The sequence below is a fragment of the Nyctereutes procyonoides genome, unplaced genomic scaffold (genome assembly GCF_905146905.1).
Source record: "Nyctereutes procyonoides isolate TBG_1078 unplaced genomic scaffold, NYPRO_anot_genome, whole genome shotgun sequence".
Taxonomy (NCBI): Eukaryota; Metazoa; Chordata; class Mammalia; order Carnivora; family Canidae; genus Nyctereutes; species Nyctereutes procyonoides.
The window spans coordinates 32,656,987-32,673,132 of record NW_026575159.1 but is presented as its reverse complement, the minus strand read 5'-3'; the positions used below and the strand labels follow the sequence as shown (position 1 = coordinate 32,673,132).

The 16,146-nt window shown below is 67.8% G+C and overlaps 1 protein-coding gene across 2 annotated transcripts; it reads left to right on the top strand.

Annotated features, from left to right (window-relative positions):
- The first annotated feature begins 3,453 nt into the window (after positions 1-3,453).
- Positions 3,454-16,136, top strand: FAM83H (family with sequence similarity 83 member H). Of its 2 annotated transcripts, none has more exons than XM_055314355.1 (5): positions 3,454-4,190; positions 10,137-10,598; positions 11,457-11,621; positions 11,695-11,819; positions 12,000-16,136. In XM_055314355.1, the coding sequence occupies exons 1-5, from the start codon at positions 3,543-3,545 to the stop codon at positions 14,713-14,715; spliced, it is 4,116 nt and encodes a 1,371-aa protein (XP_055170330.1). In that variant the 5' UTR covers positions 3,454-3,542; the 3' UTR covers positions 14,716-16,136. The 2 variants fall into 2 exon arrangements, with proteins under 2 accessions (XP_055170330.1, XP_055170331.1); XM_055314356.1 differs by lacking the exon at positions 3,454-4,190 and adding an exon at positions 7,234-7,382.
- The last annotated feature ends 10 nt before the right edge of the window (positions 16,137-16,146 follow it).

The window sequence follows — 16,146 nt, the reverse complement described above, 5'->3', positions numbered from 1 at the left end:
TCGGGGACCCAAAGGGCAGTGGTGGGGGCCACCTCCCAGGGCACCTGGCCACGTGCTCCCAGCGGAGGGGACAGGTGGCACGGGCTGCAGGGCAAACTGCACCCAGCGCTCTGGTGAAAGGCTTGGCGGCTTCATTGGAGCCAGAAATGAGCCAGACCAGGACAGCAAAGACAAGTGGGCAGGAGGGGCCCGCGGTGGGAGCAGGTGTAGCAGCCCCGGGCACACGGGGCTCGCCCTGCATCTCCCTGTGGCGGCTCCAGAGGGGGCCCGCTGCAGAGGAGGCATCAGACACAGGGTGGACGTCACAACTGTCCCGTGGGAGGCGAAGGCCTGTGCATGGCGTGGCTGCGGTGACGGGGATGCTGGGGACACTCGGGCCCAGCGGCACGAGCCCCTCTCATCAAGGCCGACCCAGATCAGATACCGTCCTGCCCAACAGTCTTCTTGATACCAACTCTTATGCTCTGGCCGATGATTTGGACAGGTCACCAGCCACGGGGGTGGCGGCAGGGAGATCGGGAGAGAGCCCCTCTGCACGGACCTCTCAGAATAAACCCAGAGCGTGCGAACAGTTTATCCGTGTGATGCCGACCAGGTGTCTCCACTGCAAAGAAGGCTCTGAGTTAGCAAATGGACACAAAGACTCGTTTCCAGGGCTCACAAGCCACTCGGCCACGGCAGCAGGGGGGCCCATGCACAAGCTCGTGCTCGTGGCCTGCACGCAGCTGTCCCACTGGACACCCTCCCTGTGTGGGGACACCAGTGATTGTGGTTGACATGGGTTCCTACCGGCATAGCTGCTCGCGCTGCCACCTGCACAGGCCTGCCAGCCCCTGGAAGCTCAGTCCGAGCCCCAACCTGGCAGCAGCAGGAGGCCGGGCGGCGGGGCCCTAGAGAACCGGGGAGAGCCGCTGAGACTCAGGACTCCCGCCCTGCTGGTCAGAGGCCATTGGTGGAATTCGGTGGGAGCCCCCGGCCCACTACAGAAACTGAAGTAGGGGCAGCACTGTTGGCGCAGAGGTTTGGCACTGCCTGCAGCCTGGGGTGTGATCCTGGAGACCCGGAATCGAGTCCCACATCGGGCTCCCTGCATGGAGCCTGCTTCTCCCTCTGCCTGTGTCTCTGCCTCTCTCTGTGTGTGTCTATGAATAAATAAAATCTTTAAGAAACTGAAGTAGGGGACAAACGTCTATCTCTCCTTCCTGACAGTGAGAGCGTGGCCTAAGTGTGGACAGCTCCCCTCCAGGAATCGGAGGCTTGAACAAGTAACACCAGGCCAAGGGCACAAGTGCATAGCTCTTGGGGGAGCACAGGCGCTGGCTTCTAGTGACACAGGGACATCCTACTCCAACTTCCATCTGTGGCGTGGCCTTGCCTGTGTCCTCCACTTTTACTTCGGCCTCTCCCAGACCAAATCACGGAATATCCTTCTAGGACATTCCATTTCAGTTTACATTGCATAGAATCCGTCCTACTGTGCATAACCCAGACCACGGTTAATACATCAGGCATATACAACTCTTGTAAGACCAGTAGGCAGGACTGTACAAACCTTGTGTGGTCCAAGCCTGTCCTCAGGACGAGGTCAGGCTCCTTGGTGTGTGGGTGGGGTGCCAACACCAGCCACACCAGACCACCCGTGCCTGAGGGCTGAGACCACCCACTCTGTGGGGAACAGACCAGAAGGAAGGGGGGAGTAGGAGGTGAATAGACCAAGGCCAGGGCAGGAGGGGAGGGTAGGGGAAGACAGAGCACAAAGGACCATCTGTGGGCATGAGGGCTTAGGCACAGGGTCACCAGGGCACAGTTCTGGGAGCCTGGACAGTGGACAGGAAGGGGATGAGGGCATGTGCTGGTGAGGACGCCCAGGAGAGGGCTGGGGGCTTGCAGCTCACTATGGATTCCGGGCACATGTCCGGCCTGGTGCTCCCCACTCTTCCTTTCTCTATCCCGCCCCTCTGCCCCACACCCCATAAATCAATTAATCTTGAAGAAGAAGAGGCCCCAGGCCCAGGCACCCAACAGTGTGCAGGAGAGGCCCAGTGGGACACTAAGGTGATGCCCCGCGTTGCCAGCCCCAGCCCCAGCAGGAGAGGCCGGCCCCCCACGACCACAGTGTCCAGGCAGGGCCTCCTGTGGAGGCCGCGCCCCAGGAGGCGGGTGCTAGGCCAACCCCACCCAGCCCTCGCGGGTCAGAGAGCAGGCCGCTGGCTCCACCAGCCCCGGGGAGGCCCACGCAGCCTCGCAAGCCCCCGCCTACACTCACAGGCACACAGAGCGCGCCCCCTCAGGGCAGCCCCCCTCCCGCCAGCGCACCCAAGTCGTGCCCATCCCCGCGGGCCCCGAGGCTCTCACCTGGGGGGGCCTCTGGGCGCTCGGGGGGCCGCGTGGCCGGCTGGCCCCCCTTCCTGGGTGGCTGGCAGGTCTGTCCTGGCTTCCCTGGGGGGACAGTCAGTGCGGTGGGGGAGGCCTTCGTGGGCTGCCAGGATGGGCCCCCCGGGGCATGTGGGCCCCTGGGGTGCCGAGGCGGGGTGCTGGTGAGCCTGGCAGGTAGGATGCCCTTGGCCCCGAAGCCGCGGCTCCCACGAGCCCAGGTGTGGTAAGGTCCCTGGGCTCCCCCAGGACCTGCGGGCCGCTCTACCCAGCGCCCCTGTCCCTGCATGTCCGCCGGGCGCCCCCGGTGGCAGCCTTCAGGGACCAGGGCTGAGTGGGAGGAGGACGGGGTGCTCAGGCCTGGCTGCGCTAGGCAAACCAGTCAAGCCAGTGTGGCAGCGGCGGGGCCGGGGCCCTGGGCGTGGGTGTGAGTCAGCGGCCCAAGGCTGGGCAAACGCTGGGGAGGAGGCCTCCGAGGTCTCCCAGCAGGAAGCCCAGGGACGCCAGCACTGGGGCGTACTCGGCGCGGGGGTCCCAAGGCCCTTGCCTCTGGGGGAGGACGGCGGCTCCCTGCCGCCCCATCTCAGGCCACGGGGTGCCACGGGCCCGAGGCCGGGTCTCCCCCTCCAGCCTCCAGCAGGAGGCCGCCGGGCCGGGGGAACGGTTCTCTCATCCACAGGGCCCCCCAGGCAAGCCTGCGCCCTGGGGCTGCCGGGCCAGTTGGCGGGCAGCGCGGCCTGCTCCAGTGGTCAGTGGGGCCGGATGCAGCTCCTGGCCGTGGCCCCGGGGCTTCAGCTGCCCTGGACCCAGGGCGGGGCGGGGGTGGCGCAGGGGACCGCCCAGGGCAGGACGGGACTTGTTGCTGCTGCAGCTGGGATCTGGCTGCCGGGAGTTGCTCCTCTAGGCTCTCGGTTTCCCTCCCAGTCTGGCCAACGAGGCCTGTGGCCCGTAAAGTCCTGCGCCCTGTGTCAGCACGTTAGTCAGCCCTCGCGCCCGGGTGAGCCACCACGCCGCCGAGTCCCTATAAACTTCCCGGCGTGGCCCAGCCCAACGAGTGGGGCCCAGAGCCGCGCACCACGGGCCCCAGGAAGGGGCAGGGCAGGAGCACGGGGCCCACCGCAGCCTCCCAGGGAGGCCTGCTGAGCCCGCCTGATCCAGGCCGGCCCGCGATGAGCCAGGGTCCCAGGGAGCAGACACTGGGTGACAGGCGCCGGCTCGGGGCCATGTCGGGGAAACGAAGTCGCGCTCGAAAACCCCGAGGCAGGAGGAGGGCGGGCAAGGTGCAGCAGGCCTTGGGTCAGCCTGGCCCTGAGGCGCAGCCCCCGCCCCCCGCCGCAGGGGGCCCCCAGGACACGGTGGGGGTGGCCCCTGTGGAGCACGTGACCAGCAACAAGCCAGCTGCCCGGGGACACCCCAGGGTGGCCAAGCCAGAGTGGCCACGAGCAGCCCAGGGGCCAGCACAGGCCAGTGCTCTGGGGTCCGAGCTGGCATTAGCCGCCCCTGCGGACATGGAAGGCTGTGGGGCAGGGGGCCTCACCCCGGGCCTGGGGCCCGAGCTGCTGAGGCTCCACGAGGTCCAGCTGTGCCTGGCTCAGGAGCAACTGCTACTGGAGGACCAGCGGCGGCAGGTTCAGCTGCAGATGCAGCTGTGGCAGGAGGAGCAGCTGTGGAGGGAGCAGCTGTGGCAGGAGGAGCAGCTGTGGCTGCAGCAGCTACAGGAGGAGCAGGCCTGGGTGCGCGTGGAGGGGCTGGAGCTGGCCATGGCCCTGGAACAACTCCGGAGCGAGGGCCTTGAGGTGCTGCAGACCCAAGGCCAGGTAAGGGGGCGGTGGGGGGGGGGCTCCGACAGTGTGTGGGGGTGTGGTGACCGTGCAAGCAGCCGGCAGGTGCGGGCTGCACCGCTGTGGCAGGACGGCCAAGGGATAACCGTGGGCCTGCTTCACACTTGCAAGGGGAGGCCGGTGCCCGGCACACAGGGTGCCCTCCCAGGCGGGCTCAGGGCCTGGCAGGTAGGACTGCCCAGAGAGAACACTTGCTTGGGGAAACCGAGGCAGGCGTATTCCTACAGAGGACCCAGGCGTCGTGGCTGGGGGCGGGGGCTGGGGGCTGGAGCGGGCAGCTGCCGGAGCCCTCCGGGACAGTGTTTGGGGCGCATGGGGTGAGGGCTGCGGCAAGGACGGAGGTCAGAAACGTGCCCCCTCCCCGCCCCCGGCCCTGGCGGCCTCCGCTGTTTACTGCAGGCCATGTTCCCACGGCTTGAGATCACAGGGGAAGCGTGCGGCCCTGAGCCCATCATCCTCATTCCAGAAGGGCTGCTTCCTTAGACGCCGCTGGGGCTATTTTGGGAAACTAGGGTCTAACCACGGCTTGGCATGGAAGAGGAGTCACCACCCCCAGCGGGGCATGCGATCTGTGAGGCCCCTGGGCGCCAGGGACTTGGGGCAGCCCCCTCCAAGCAGACCCCAGAGCTGCCCTGGGTGCTGCAGGGACACAGAACCGCGGCCTGGTCGCTACTGACAGGGTCGCAGAGAACTCACGAGTGCCACGACAGAGAAGAAATGGGACCCAGAGAAGAGAGGGACAACGGGTGGGGGTAGGTGTGAGAGGAGGTGCCCTTCCTGACCCACAGCGGGACCGAAGCAAGGGCATGCTGTCACCATTCACCCCGGGAGTGGCTACGGAGAGGGTGGTCTGAGCCGCAGGCAGGGAAAAGCAAGGGGATGGCCCAGGTGGAAGAGAGGGTCAGAGTGGACCACACGCTTAGCCTGAGAATCCCCAACGTGAATTCTGAGCTCTGTCTCAGAACCTGTCCCCTGTCCCCACGGGCCTGCGTCCCATCTCCATGTGTTCTTGTGCTATGCCCCTCACCCCAGCCTAGGGCGGGGGCACGAGTCTCAGGGCCAGGGTCTGGAATGGACTTCTGCACTCTGAATCCTCCATCTACCGTACCCGAGCCCAGCTCAGAGGTCCCCTGAAAGCCACTCTCAGAGGGAAGGGTCTCCTGAGCGCATCCCTGGCGGCTGCAGAGAGGGCGTCCCAAGTCCGTGCTGGAGCGGGGGTCAGACTCCCCAGCAGCGGCACCCGGCATTGCTCCGGGGAGGGATGTCAGCCAGTTCCCTGATGCAGCTTTGGGACCTGCCTTCTTGCTGCTCATTTTCCTGGAGGCAGGTAGGAAAGGTCAAGGAGCATGTGCTTAGAGTAGCAGAGGCAGTGGCATTGCTCATTGCCCCCTCCCCGTCCCCCAGGTTCCCGGCTCACCTGTGCCCAGCAGCTTCCGTGGGAATGCTTGGCAAGAACACCTGGCGGCAGCTCAGCCCCTTGCCCAGCTCACCTGCCTCTTCTCCCTGGTTCATCCATCCTTTGGCCCCAGGCCCTGACCGTGACCCCCAGGGCGGGGTGTCTGGTACCTCTGTCCCTGCTCCAAACGGCTGGGCTGCCACCTTGCCCTGCGGCAGCCTCCATGCTTCCCCACTGCCCGCAGCCCACCCAAGACCCTGATGCTTCTGTGCCCTCGGCCCTCCCTTGTTCCAGCCTTGACACACGTGGTTGTCAGGGCCGGGAAGCCATGCCTGTCTCCCTAGTCCAGGCAGCTGACCCCAAGGGTGCCTTTCCCTGGGAGGCCTCCCTTGGCCCAGGGGGGAGGGGCGGGCCGCCCCCACTGCACAGGTAAGTCCCTGCACACAGGTGTGACCCCATGCCGGTGTGCTGCCACCTTCTGTGCTGGGGTGTCTCGGGGTGTTTGGAGAAGGAATTAATGAAACTGAGAGCAACCCTGGAAACCAAGAAAATGGGATCATGTAGCAAGAGGGACCGGGAGGAAGATGACCACAGGCTGGCAGTAAGCGGTTCTGGCACCGACTGGGGAAGGAGGAGCCTCGGGCAGGAGACTTGACTGGGACACACGGTTGACCCCAGGGCAGGCCTAAGGGGCATCTGATGGGGAACGGGGGCTCTGAACAAGGACCTGAAGTGTCTGGGGGGACGGAGGACTTCTTGGGGTGGGTGCGTGCTCACGGGGCCCTGCCATGTGGAGCAGGGCCAGCAGGGCACGCTCAGCGCTCGGGTGGGCATGGGCCTGTGGGGGGTCCTGGTACTGTGGCCGGCGCGAGGGCGTCGGTGAATGGGGGGGCCCAGTCGGGGTGCGGGGCTGGAGCGTGGGGCTTCCCGCGAGCACGCGGGGTCTCCCGGGCGTGGCCGTTGGCTGTGCCTGGGTGATAAGCCTGTGGGGGTGGCGGGCGCAGGGTCCTGGGTGCAGGGGCGTGCAAGGGGGGAGGTGGGGCGTCCGACGGCCCGCGGGGTCCGGTCCGCACGGGGCTCCCCAGGGAGGGCGCCGGTGCGCGGGGAGGTACCGGGGCGCGGCGGCCGCCGCCCGGTGGGATCCCGCGGACTGTGGGATCCCGCGGACTGTGGGTATTGAGTGCGCGGCCGCGGCGGCCTCGGAGGTCGTCGGGGTGGGGTGCCGGGGGGGGGGGGGGGGGGGGGGCGGGGTCCCCAGGCCCGGCGCCGCCCCCGCCGCCTCACCGGCCCCACCTGCCTCACCTGCCCCGGCGCGGGCCGGCGGAGAGGCCCCGCCCCCACGTCGGGCTGGCCCGTTGCCTAGCGACGGAGCCGGAACTTCCGAGTCCCCCCACTTCCGGGGCGAGGGTCAGGGGTCAAGCGTAGGGACCTCGAGCTCCGCGAGCGGATGGGCGGCGGGGGCGGCGGGGGCGGCGGGGGCGGCGGGGCCGGGGGGCGGGGGGCCGGGGCCCGGGGGCGGCGGGCCTGGGGGGCGGCGGGGGCGTGGGCGGCGGAATGCGGGCGCGCCGCGGGTGGGGCCGCCCCGCCCCCAGGTGCTGCCCGGGCAGGCCAGCGGCGGGAGCGGCGGGCGGGGCGGGGGCGGGCGCGTGAATCAGGCCGCGCGGCGGGCGGGCCGCGGCAGGGAGTGGCTGCCGGACCGCCCGGACCGCGAGGCCGCTGGGCGGCGGTCGGCTCCTGCTGCCCCAGTCCCGAGACCCCGCGCACCTGGCCAGGTAGGGCCCCCTCCCCATCTCGGGCGGGGCGGGGCGCGCGGGACGGGAGGCGGCGGCCGGGCCCGGCGGGGGACGCCCGGCGCCCCTCGTGGCGGCCTCACCTGCGCGGCGCCCCGCACCTGGGCCGGGCGGGCGGGGGCGCGGGGGGCGCGGGGCCGCGGGTGCCGCCGTGGACGCGAGCGCCCCCGCACGACGCGGCGCGGGGAGCCGACGGGGAAGGGGCCCGGGGCCGGGCCGGGCCGGCCCGCCCGCTCCAAGCTGCCCGGCTTCCGCCCCCGCGGCCTAGTGGAGCCCGGGAGGGTGCTGGGCCCGGCCTGGACGCCTGCCCACCGCCCGGGGGTCCGGGCTGCCTGGACCGCGGTGGCCGAGGCGCGGCCCGTGTCGCGGCGGAGCGGGAAGCCGGGCGGGCGCGGGGCGCGCCGAGGACCTGGGCTCCTGGGCTCCAGCGCTCCAGCGCTCCAGCCTCCCGCCCCAGCCTCCCCCGCCTGGCCTCTCGCGTCCCGGACTCTGCGCGAACCTGCAGCACCTGTCCAGGGCAGGGTCGCCTCGCCTGGTGCTTGACCCCTGGGCCTTCCCTCCTCCCCAGCCCCTAGAAAGCTCCCTCCTAGGAGCCGGAAGGAGCCAAGCCTGAAGGTCCCTAGTTAGGGGCCCACTAGAGCCCCGAGGGCCCTGCAGGATTTGTCAGGGGTCAGAGGTCAGCAGCAAAGGAGTAGATTCCTGCTGAGTCATTGGCCTGGGTGGGAGAAGTGCCCCTCCCTCCCTTGGGGCAGCCCTTTGGGAGGCAGGTGTGAGGAGGCGCTGTCCTTCCGGTCAGAGCTGGACCGTGGCCACTGCCCAGGTCACAGTGCAAGGCTGTGCCGTGGGGTCCTGGGGGGGTCACCTGCTGTGGGATCTCAGGATGGGCACCCCCTTCCTGACGGGTCCCGTCTGCTGAGGTGGCTCCTGGGCACCACGGCTGCCCCCCACCCCCACGGCCAACAGCGGGGGCAGTTTTCATGGACTCCCCTTCCCAATGCCGAGCAGGGCACAGGATCCCTTCTGCTGCGGTTCCCAACGTGGGAAGCGCTCAGTCCCAAACGCAGTGAGCAGGATCGGCCACTGACCCCACACAGCCAGATTCCTTGCTGTCTCCCCCGCACCCCCATGATGACCGGGTGCCTCGGGAGGCCCCACTGCAGCCAGACCTGCTCCGCGTACCCAGCGTGGCCCGCCTCCGAGAACAGTGGGGGCATCCTGTGTGTAGCTGGAGGTGGGGCGCTGACGGAGGAAGGGCGGAGCAGCTCTCCCTCAGCGTCTCCCATCTCCACGGCCTGTTCAGTCACCCCCCCAGGGGCAGTGGGCAGAAAGGTCCCTCAGCTCGCCGAACGCAAAGCCCCATCCGGTTCCCAGCTGCCCCTGACCAGCCAGTCTGCAGCAACCAGCTGCCCCTGCAGAGCGGGGCGCACCAGGGGCCTGGCAGGACCAAATTCAGGGAGCAGTGAGCTAGGCAGGGTGCAAATCCAGCTCAGTCCCAGACCCGAGGAGCGGGTGGAGTGGGCAGTGCCTGGGGCTCTCCCAGGGCAGGAGCAGGCCAGGTATCCAGGCAGCTCAGGAACTGTAGGTGGATGCTCCCTGGGAATCCAAGAGGCCCCCATGCGGCCTTCCAGAGCTAATGGCAGCTCCTCCCAGCCTAGGTCGCCTCCCAGCCGCTGGGAAGCAGGTGGACCCAGCAGGGCTTCGGCGTCAGGGTGAAGTTGGGACAAGGGGAGAAGATGGGGAGGTACATTTGGAGCCCAGACTGAGGCTGGCAAAGGGTGCTGGCCTCCTCCTGAGCGCAGTGGGGACCAGGGCATGACCGGAGACTTGAGGACAGCACCACCGGCACAGGGCTGGGCTCAGCCGGGCAGCCGCTGCCCAGATCTGCCGGGGGTGTGTGGCTCTGGGAGGTTTTATCTAAGGTGGCACAGCAGCGGCTAGGAAGGTGGAGGGATGGGCCAAGGGGAAGGGAGTGGTCCTGGTGCACAGGGACAAAGGGCAGGGGTCAGGGTATGGAGGACTGTGAAGGCCATGCATGGGTTGTGGGGCTCTGTGTGACCCCATAGGACGAGCACAGGTATGGCCAGGGCTGTGGATTTAATGCTAAGTCCTGGGACAGAAGGAGTGACAAGTTTTGTAAGCCGAGCTCACATGGGGCCACGTATGGTATCAGGCGAACCCTGATGGCTGCATTTTACAGCGGAGATAACGGGCTAGAGAGGGCCAATGAGCGGCCCTGGGTCCCCCTCACCCCCCTGGACTGCCGACACGCACAGCCAGGGAGCCACCTGACTTGCTCAGTACACACAATTTCATTCTGGGCCCACAAAAATGCATTAATACCAAGATCAGAAGAAAGTAAATATAATAAAGAATCTCACCTGGATTATATTTTCTTTATACCAATAATCTAAAAGAATTGGTTTTCTTCCTATGGAGGAACAGGCCCACAAAGAAGTGCCTGGGTCATGGGGGCCACATGGTGCCCCCGAGCAGGGGCTTCGTGCAGCTAGCACCCCTGCCTGGAAACCAGGGTGTAGGCACTGCTGAGGTCCCAGTGAGCGTAGGGGCCCAGTGGGTACAGTCTGTGTCCCTAGCTACGGGCACCCCAGGGTCCAGGCATGGCCTGCACTGTCCCGCCCTTTCTACACTGTGTCTACACCCAGCGGTGGGGAAGGGAGGGTCGGGAGTGGGCCCTGTGCCCCTTCCCCAGTAATGTGTCTCCCTGCCCCTTCCCAGGCCCCTGACCCCGACATGGCCCGCCGCTCCCAGAGCTCCTCGCAGGGGGACAACCCACTGGCACCTGGGTACCTGCCACCTCACTACAAAGAGTACTACCGCCTGGCGGTAGATGCCCTGGCCGAGGGAGGCCCAGAGGCCTACAGCCGCTTCCTGGCGTCCGAGGGGGCACCTGCCTTCCTGTGCCCCGAGGAGCTGGAGCACGTGAGCTGCCACTTGCGGCCCCCGCAGCATGTTGCTCGTGAGCCCCCTGATGGCAGCCCTCCCAACGTGGACATGGATGGCTCCTCAGGCACCTACTGGCCCATGAACTCAGACCAGGCGGTGCCTGAGCTTGACCTAGGCTGGCCCCTGACCTTCGGCTTCCAGGGCACCGAAGTTACCACACTGGTGCAGCCACCACCGCCTGACAGCCCCAGCATCAAGGATGAGGCTCGGAGGATGATCCGCTCTGCTCAGCAGGTGTGCTGTCGCGGGCTGGGTGGACAGCGGGGGCAGCCCTCCGAGCAGGAGTGTGAGCAGGCGGGCGCGGGGAAAGAAAAATACCAGCACTTCCAGCTTGGGGGGCAGGGGTGAGCCCTGGGCCAGCTGGCCACGTGTCTCCAGCTATCAAGCTACAGCACGGGCTCCCTGGCAGTGCACTTTAGGGTCCCAGACTGTTTGGTGACTGCACGCTGCCCGGCTTTACGTGCCCTTGGCTGTGGCCAGTGCCCAGAAGCCCCAGGACTCTGGGGTGGCTGGGCCCCCCTCCTGGTTGGGGTGTATTGTTCAGAGAATTCTCTCCAGTCTCCTTTGACCCAACTGAGGGCTTCCCCCCACCAAGCAGGTGGCAGACAGCGAAGGGAGGCTGAGGCAGCAGGTCCAGGAGCCAAAGACTGGCAACTGCTGCCTGCACCCTCCGCAGCAGTCTCCTCTCAGGGGCAGAGCTAGAGCTTTGGCTCAGCTACCTGTAGGCTGGGGCCTGGGTGCTGCTATCTGTAGGGCGACCTGGGGCCCAGCCTCGCCATCTGAGGGCAGGGCCGTGTGAGGTGTGTCGCAGGCGCTTCATTTGCCTTGTGCCTTGCCCAGTGGGAGGTAGGCCCTGTGCCTAGGGCTCCATCATGGGCCACCCGCCCGCCAGCAGCCCCACACCCCCTCTGTAGGACTTTCCTCTGGACTCCCCGTCCCTGGCAGGGCCCCCTCTCCCCTGGGAGGGGCTAGAGGGTGATTTGCAGCGTTTGTGGGTGATCCCGGGGCCTGTCCGGGCCATGCGGGTACAGCTAGAGAATGGTGGGGACAGCAGAGGGGTCTGTCCTCTGTCCCTAACCCGCCCCCCTGCAGGTGGTGGCTGTGGTGATGGACATGTTCACCGACGTGGACCTGCTTGGTGAAGTGCTGGAGGCAGCTGCCCGCCGAGTCCCGGTCTACATCCTCCTGGATGAGATGAACGCCCAGCACTTCCTGGACATGGCCGACAAGTGCCGCGTCAACCTGCACCACGTGGATGTGAGTGCCGGGCTGGGCGGGCAGGGGCGGTGGAGGGCTGCCCCGCGGAGACCTCACGCCTCTGCCTCCCCAGTTCCTGCGCGTGCGCACTGTGGCAGGCCCCACGTACTACTGCCGGACGGGGAAGTCCTTCAAGGGCCACGTGAAGGAGAAGTTCCTGCTGGTGGACTGCGCAGTGGTGATGAGCGGGAGCTACAGGTGCGCCCCACGCGGTGGCCCTGTGGCCCCTGTGGCTCCCCACCTAGGGTCCAGTGGCCCCGAAACAGCACCCCTACCCCCACCCGGGTTCTTGCAGACTTGACACTTCAGAACCCCAGGGCCCTTTTGCGGAGCCCCACCCCCGCCTCGACTCTGATCTTGACACTACCCGCCCCGCAGCTTCATGTGGTCCTTCGAGAAGATCCACCGGAGCCTGGCGCATGTGTTCCAGGGCGAGCTGGTCTCCAGCTTCGATGAGGAGTTCCGCATCCTGTTCGCGCAGTCCGAGCCTCTGGTGCCCTCGGCAGGGGCGCTGGCCCGCATGGACGCTTATGCCCTGGCCCCGTACACGGGAGCGGGGCCCCTTATGGGCACGCCGACCCCCTTCTCCTTCCCCAAACGGGCGCACCTCCTGTTCCCACCATCTCGGGAGGAGGGCCTGGGCTTCCCCTCCTTCGTCGACCCCGACCGCCACTTCCTGTCGGCCTTCCGCCGGGAGGAGCCCATGCGGATGCCCGGCGGAGCCCTGGAGCTGCATGCGGGGCTACGGCCTCTGGCTCGGCGGCTGGACGCCGAGGCGGGTGCGGGGGGTGAGCTCGCCGGCCCGCGGGCCTTCTTCCAGGCCCGGCACCTGGAGATGGACGCCTTCAAGCGGCACAGCTTCGCGGCCGCCGACGGCTCGGGCGCCGTGGAGAACTTCGCGGCTGCACGGCAGGTGTCGCGGCAGACGTTCCTCAGCCACGGCGATGACCTGCGCTTCCAGACCAGCCACTTCCAACGAGATCAGCTGTACCAGCAGCACTACCAGTGGGAGCCGCAGCTTGTGCCCACGCGCCCGCAGGGCCTGTTTGAGAAGCTGCGCGCTGGCCGCCCGGGCTTCACGGAGCACGACGACTTGGCCCTGGGGCTCGGGCCGCGCTTCCCCGAGCTCGGCCCCGACGGACACCAGCGACTGGACTACGTGCCGTCCAGCGCCTCACGCGAGGTGCGCCACGGCTCGGACCCCGCCCCGGGCCCCACGCCCCGTGGCCTGGAGCCCAGTGGGGCCCTGCGCGCCAACCTGGGCCAGCGCTTCCCGTGCCAGGCAGCGGCGAGGCCCGGTCCCGAGGCGCCCGACGCGGAGCAGGAGCGCAGGGGCGGGCCTGAGGGGCGGGCGGGGATGCGGCACTGGCGCCTCGCCTCCTACCTGAGCGGCTGCCATGGCGAGGACGCGGGCGACGAGGGCCTGCCTGTGCCCATGGACGCCGAGGCCTACGAGGACGACGTGCTGGGCTGTGCTGGCCGGCCGGGCCCCGGGGACCTGCTGCCCTCAGCCACCCGTATGCCCGCGGCCTTCCCGGCCAAGGGCCTGGCGCCCTGCCCTGGCCGCGGGGACAGCCCTGAGCGCGAGGCGCTGGAGGAGGCAGGGCTGGCCAAGCAGGACTCCTTCCGCTCTCGCCTGAACCCGCTGATCCAGCGTAGCTCACGCCTGCGCTCCTCCCTGATCTTCAGCGCCTCGCAGGCCGAGGGCGCGGGTGGGGCTCCGGCCGCCGCCACCGAGAGGGCACAGCTGCTGCACAAGGAGCAGGCAGTCAGCGAGACGCTGGGGCCCGGGGGCGAGGCCACGCGCTCCGCCACTTCCACCAAGGTGGCCGAGCTCCTGGAGAAGTACAAGGGCCCCGCGCGAGATGCGGGAGCGGCGGGGGCCCCGGTCACGGTCGCCAGCCACAGCAAGGCTGTTGTGTCCCAGGCATGGCGGGAGGAGGTGGTGGCGCCAGGCGGGGGAAGCGAGCGCCGCAGCCTGGAGAGCTGCCTGCTGGACCTGCGCGACTCCTTCGCCCAGCGGCTGCACCAGGAGGCGGAGAGGCAGCCGGGGGCCGCCACGCTGACTGCCACGCAGCTGCTGGACACGCTGGGCCGCGGCGGCACCGACCGGCTGCCCTCCCGCTTCCTCTCCACCCAGGGCCGCCCCGGCTCCCCACCAGGGCGGGACAGCCCCCCACCAGAGGGGCCGCGCCAGGCACCTCACCCTGAGCCCAAGGGGAGCCCCGCCTCTGCCTACCCCGAACGGAAAGGGAGCCCCACCTCGGCCCTCCCCGAGCGCAGGGCAAGCCCGGTGCCCCCCGTGCCCGAGCGCCGGGCCAGCCCGGTGCCCCCCGTGCCCGAGCGCCGGGCCAGCCTCACCCTTTCCTTCGCCGAGGAGTCCGCCAAGACTGGCACCGCGGAGGAATCAGCGGGCGGCCCCATGGAGGTGCTGCGCAAGGGCTCCCTGCGCCTCCGCCAGCTGCTGAGCCCCAAGGGGGAGCGGCGCGCAGAGGAAGACGGCAGCTTCCCGGCGCCGCAGGAGAACGGGCAGCCCGAGAGCCCCCCGCGGCCGTCGCTGGGCCGGGCTGACAGCACCGAGGCTGCCGCCGCTGCAGACGAGCGGGGCCTGCGGGCGCGCACGGCCTCCGCCACAGCCAACGCCTTGTACAGCAGCAACCTGCGGGATGACACGAAAGCCATTCTGGAGCAGATCAGCGCCCACGGCCAGAAACACCGCGCGGTCCCGGCCCCCGCCCCGGGCCTGGCTCACAGCAGCCCTGAACTGGGCCGATCGCCCACCACTGGCGGCCTGGCCCCTGACATGTCCGACAAGGACAAATGCTCTGCCATCTTCCGCTCGGACAGCCTGGGGACGCAGGGGAGGCTGAGCCGCACCCTGCCTGCCAGCGCTGAGGACCGCGACAGGCTGCTCCGCCGCATGGAAAGTATGCGCAAGGAGAAGCGCGTCTACAGCCGCTTCGAGGTCTTCTGCAAAAAGGAAGAGGCCGGAGGCCCGGGGGCAGGGGAGGGCCCAGCAGAGGACGACACCAGGGACAGCAAGGTGGGCAAGTTCATGCCCAAGATCCTGGGCACCTTCAAAAGCAAGAAGTGAGCCTCCTGGCCCCACAGCCCCGGCCCGTTGAGCGCAGCCAGCTCGGCTCCACCTGGGGCTCAGCCAGGGGCTGGCCTGCCCTTTGCCCCGGCCTCTCCCCGCGGGGGCCCCAGCCCCTCACTGCCCCGTGCCGTACCCCTCCAGCTCCATCCCCATCCCTCCCTGTGCCTTGAGCTTCCCCCTCCTGCACCTCTGCCTCCCTATCGCTTCAGGCTTCAGGTCCCCTTTAGCCCTTCACTCACCTCAGGGCCCATCTTTGTGCCTTAGGTCCCGTCTGTGGGGCCCCATGTCTCAGGGCTTCCGTATCTCAGGGCTTTCCTCCGCTCACTGCCTCCTGCCTCACCGCTGCCTCTCTCCCGTGTCCTGGCAGCCCCAGCCTCCCTCCCTGGGCCTCCGCCTCTGCCTCCCGGCCCAGGTCTCCCCCTCCACCTCAGGTGCTCAGGCTCCCTTCTTGCCCCGCTGGCATCCCTCCTCTCTGCCTCCGGCACCCCTCTGAGCGGCCCAGCCTGTCACTGTGGGGAGGTAGAGCTGCTCGCAGGCCATCCGGGATGGAGTTGGGGTCAGACCCAAAGGTTGTTCGTCTCAGGAAACGCTGTCCCCTGGGCTCCTGGCAGAGGGGTGGGGGGCCCCCTGAGACACTGCCCTGCCAGGAGAACTGAGGCAGACAGACCTGGCTGCTTCCTGCAGGGCGCCAGCAAGCGGTGAGCTGCCAGGTTTTGCAGCACAATAAAACCGGGTCTGGATGGATGCTGGGCCCTAGCCACGCTGGGGAAGGGCTGGACCGGACCCCTAGTACTTGAACAGGTGAGGGTGGGGTCGGGCGTGGTGGTGCCTGGGCCCCCTCCCACCTCGCTTCAGTGCCCAGCAGGCCCTGACTCCACCCTCTTCTGGATCCTTCCTTCCCTCTTTGTCACCAACCTGTGAGATCTAATCCCCCCCCCCCTCCACCTACCTTTCCTGTATCTCTGTCACCTCTGGAGAGTGACTTTGATTTGGAATAACACAGTTTGACACCAAATGCTTAGGAAGGCCCCCATTCTAAGTGCTAGCATTATGAAATTAGTATTTCTGCCAGTTTTGGGTTGTTTTTTTTAAAGTATAAAATTGCAGTCACTCAGGCTGGGAAGGGAAACAAGGCAAAGGCAGCAGTTCTGACGACAGCCGGAGAAGGGAGTCAGGGAGGCTCGGGGATACTTTGATTCAGGTGGAAGGGCCACCGAGGAGCCAGATGTGCTGGAATGTTCCTTGGCCTCAATGTGCTTGCTGACCACTTTGCTTTTGTGTGGCTTGGTGCGGCCCCGTTGCCCTGGAGGGCCCTTGCAGCCTGTCGGCACCCTCCACGTTGTGCTGAGTAACACATCTCAAATGTGACCTCTGCACATTCTGGTGTTAACAATAAAACACAACAAGATATTCCGACACATTCCTAAA

Bases quoted from the DNA above. Each gene is read 5' to 3' on its own strand.
- FAM83H (XM_055314355.1), top strand. From the start codon at position 3,543: ATGAGCCAGGGTCCCAGGGAGCAGACACTGGGTGACAGGCGCCGGCTC. The intron at 4,191-10,136 runs GTAAGGGGGCGG...GCCCCTTCCCAG, and splicing joins TGCTGCAGACCCAAGGCCAG to GCCCCTGACCCCGACATGGC. The intron at 11,622-11,694 runs GTGAGTGCCGGG...CTGCCTCCCCAG, and splicing joins TCAACCTGCACCACGTGGAT to TTCCTGCGCGTGCGCACTGT.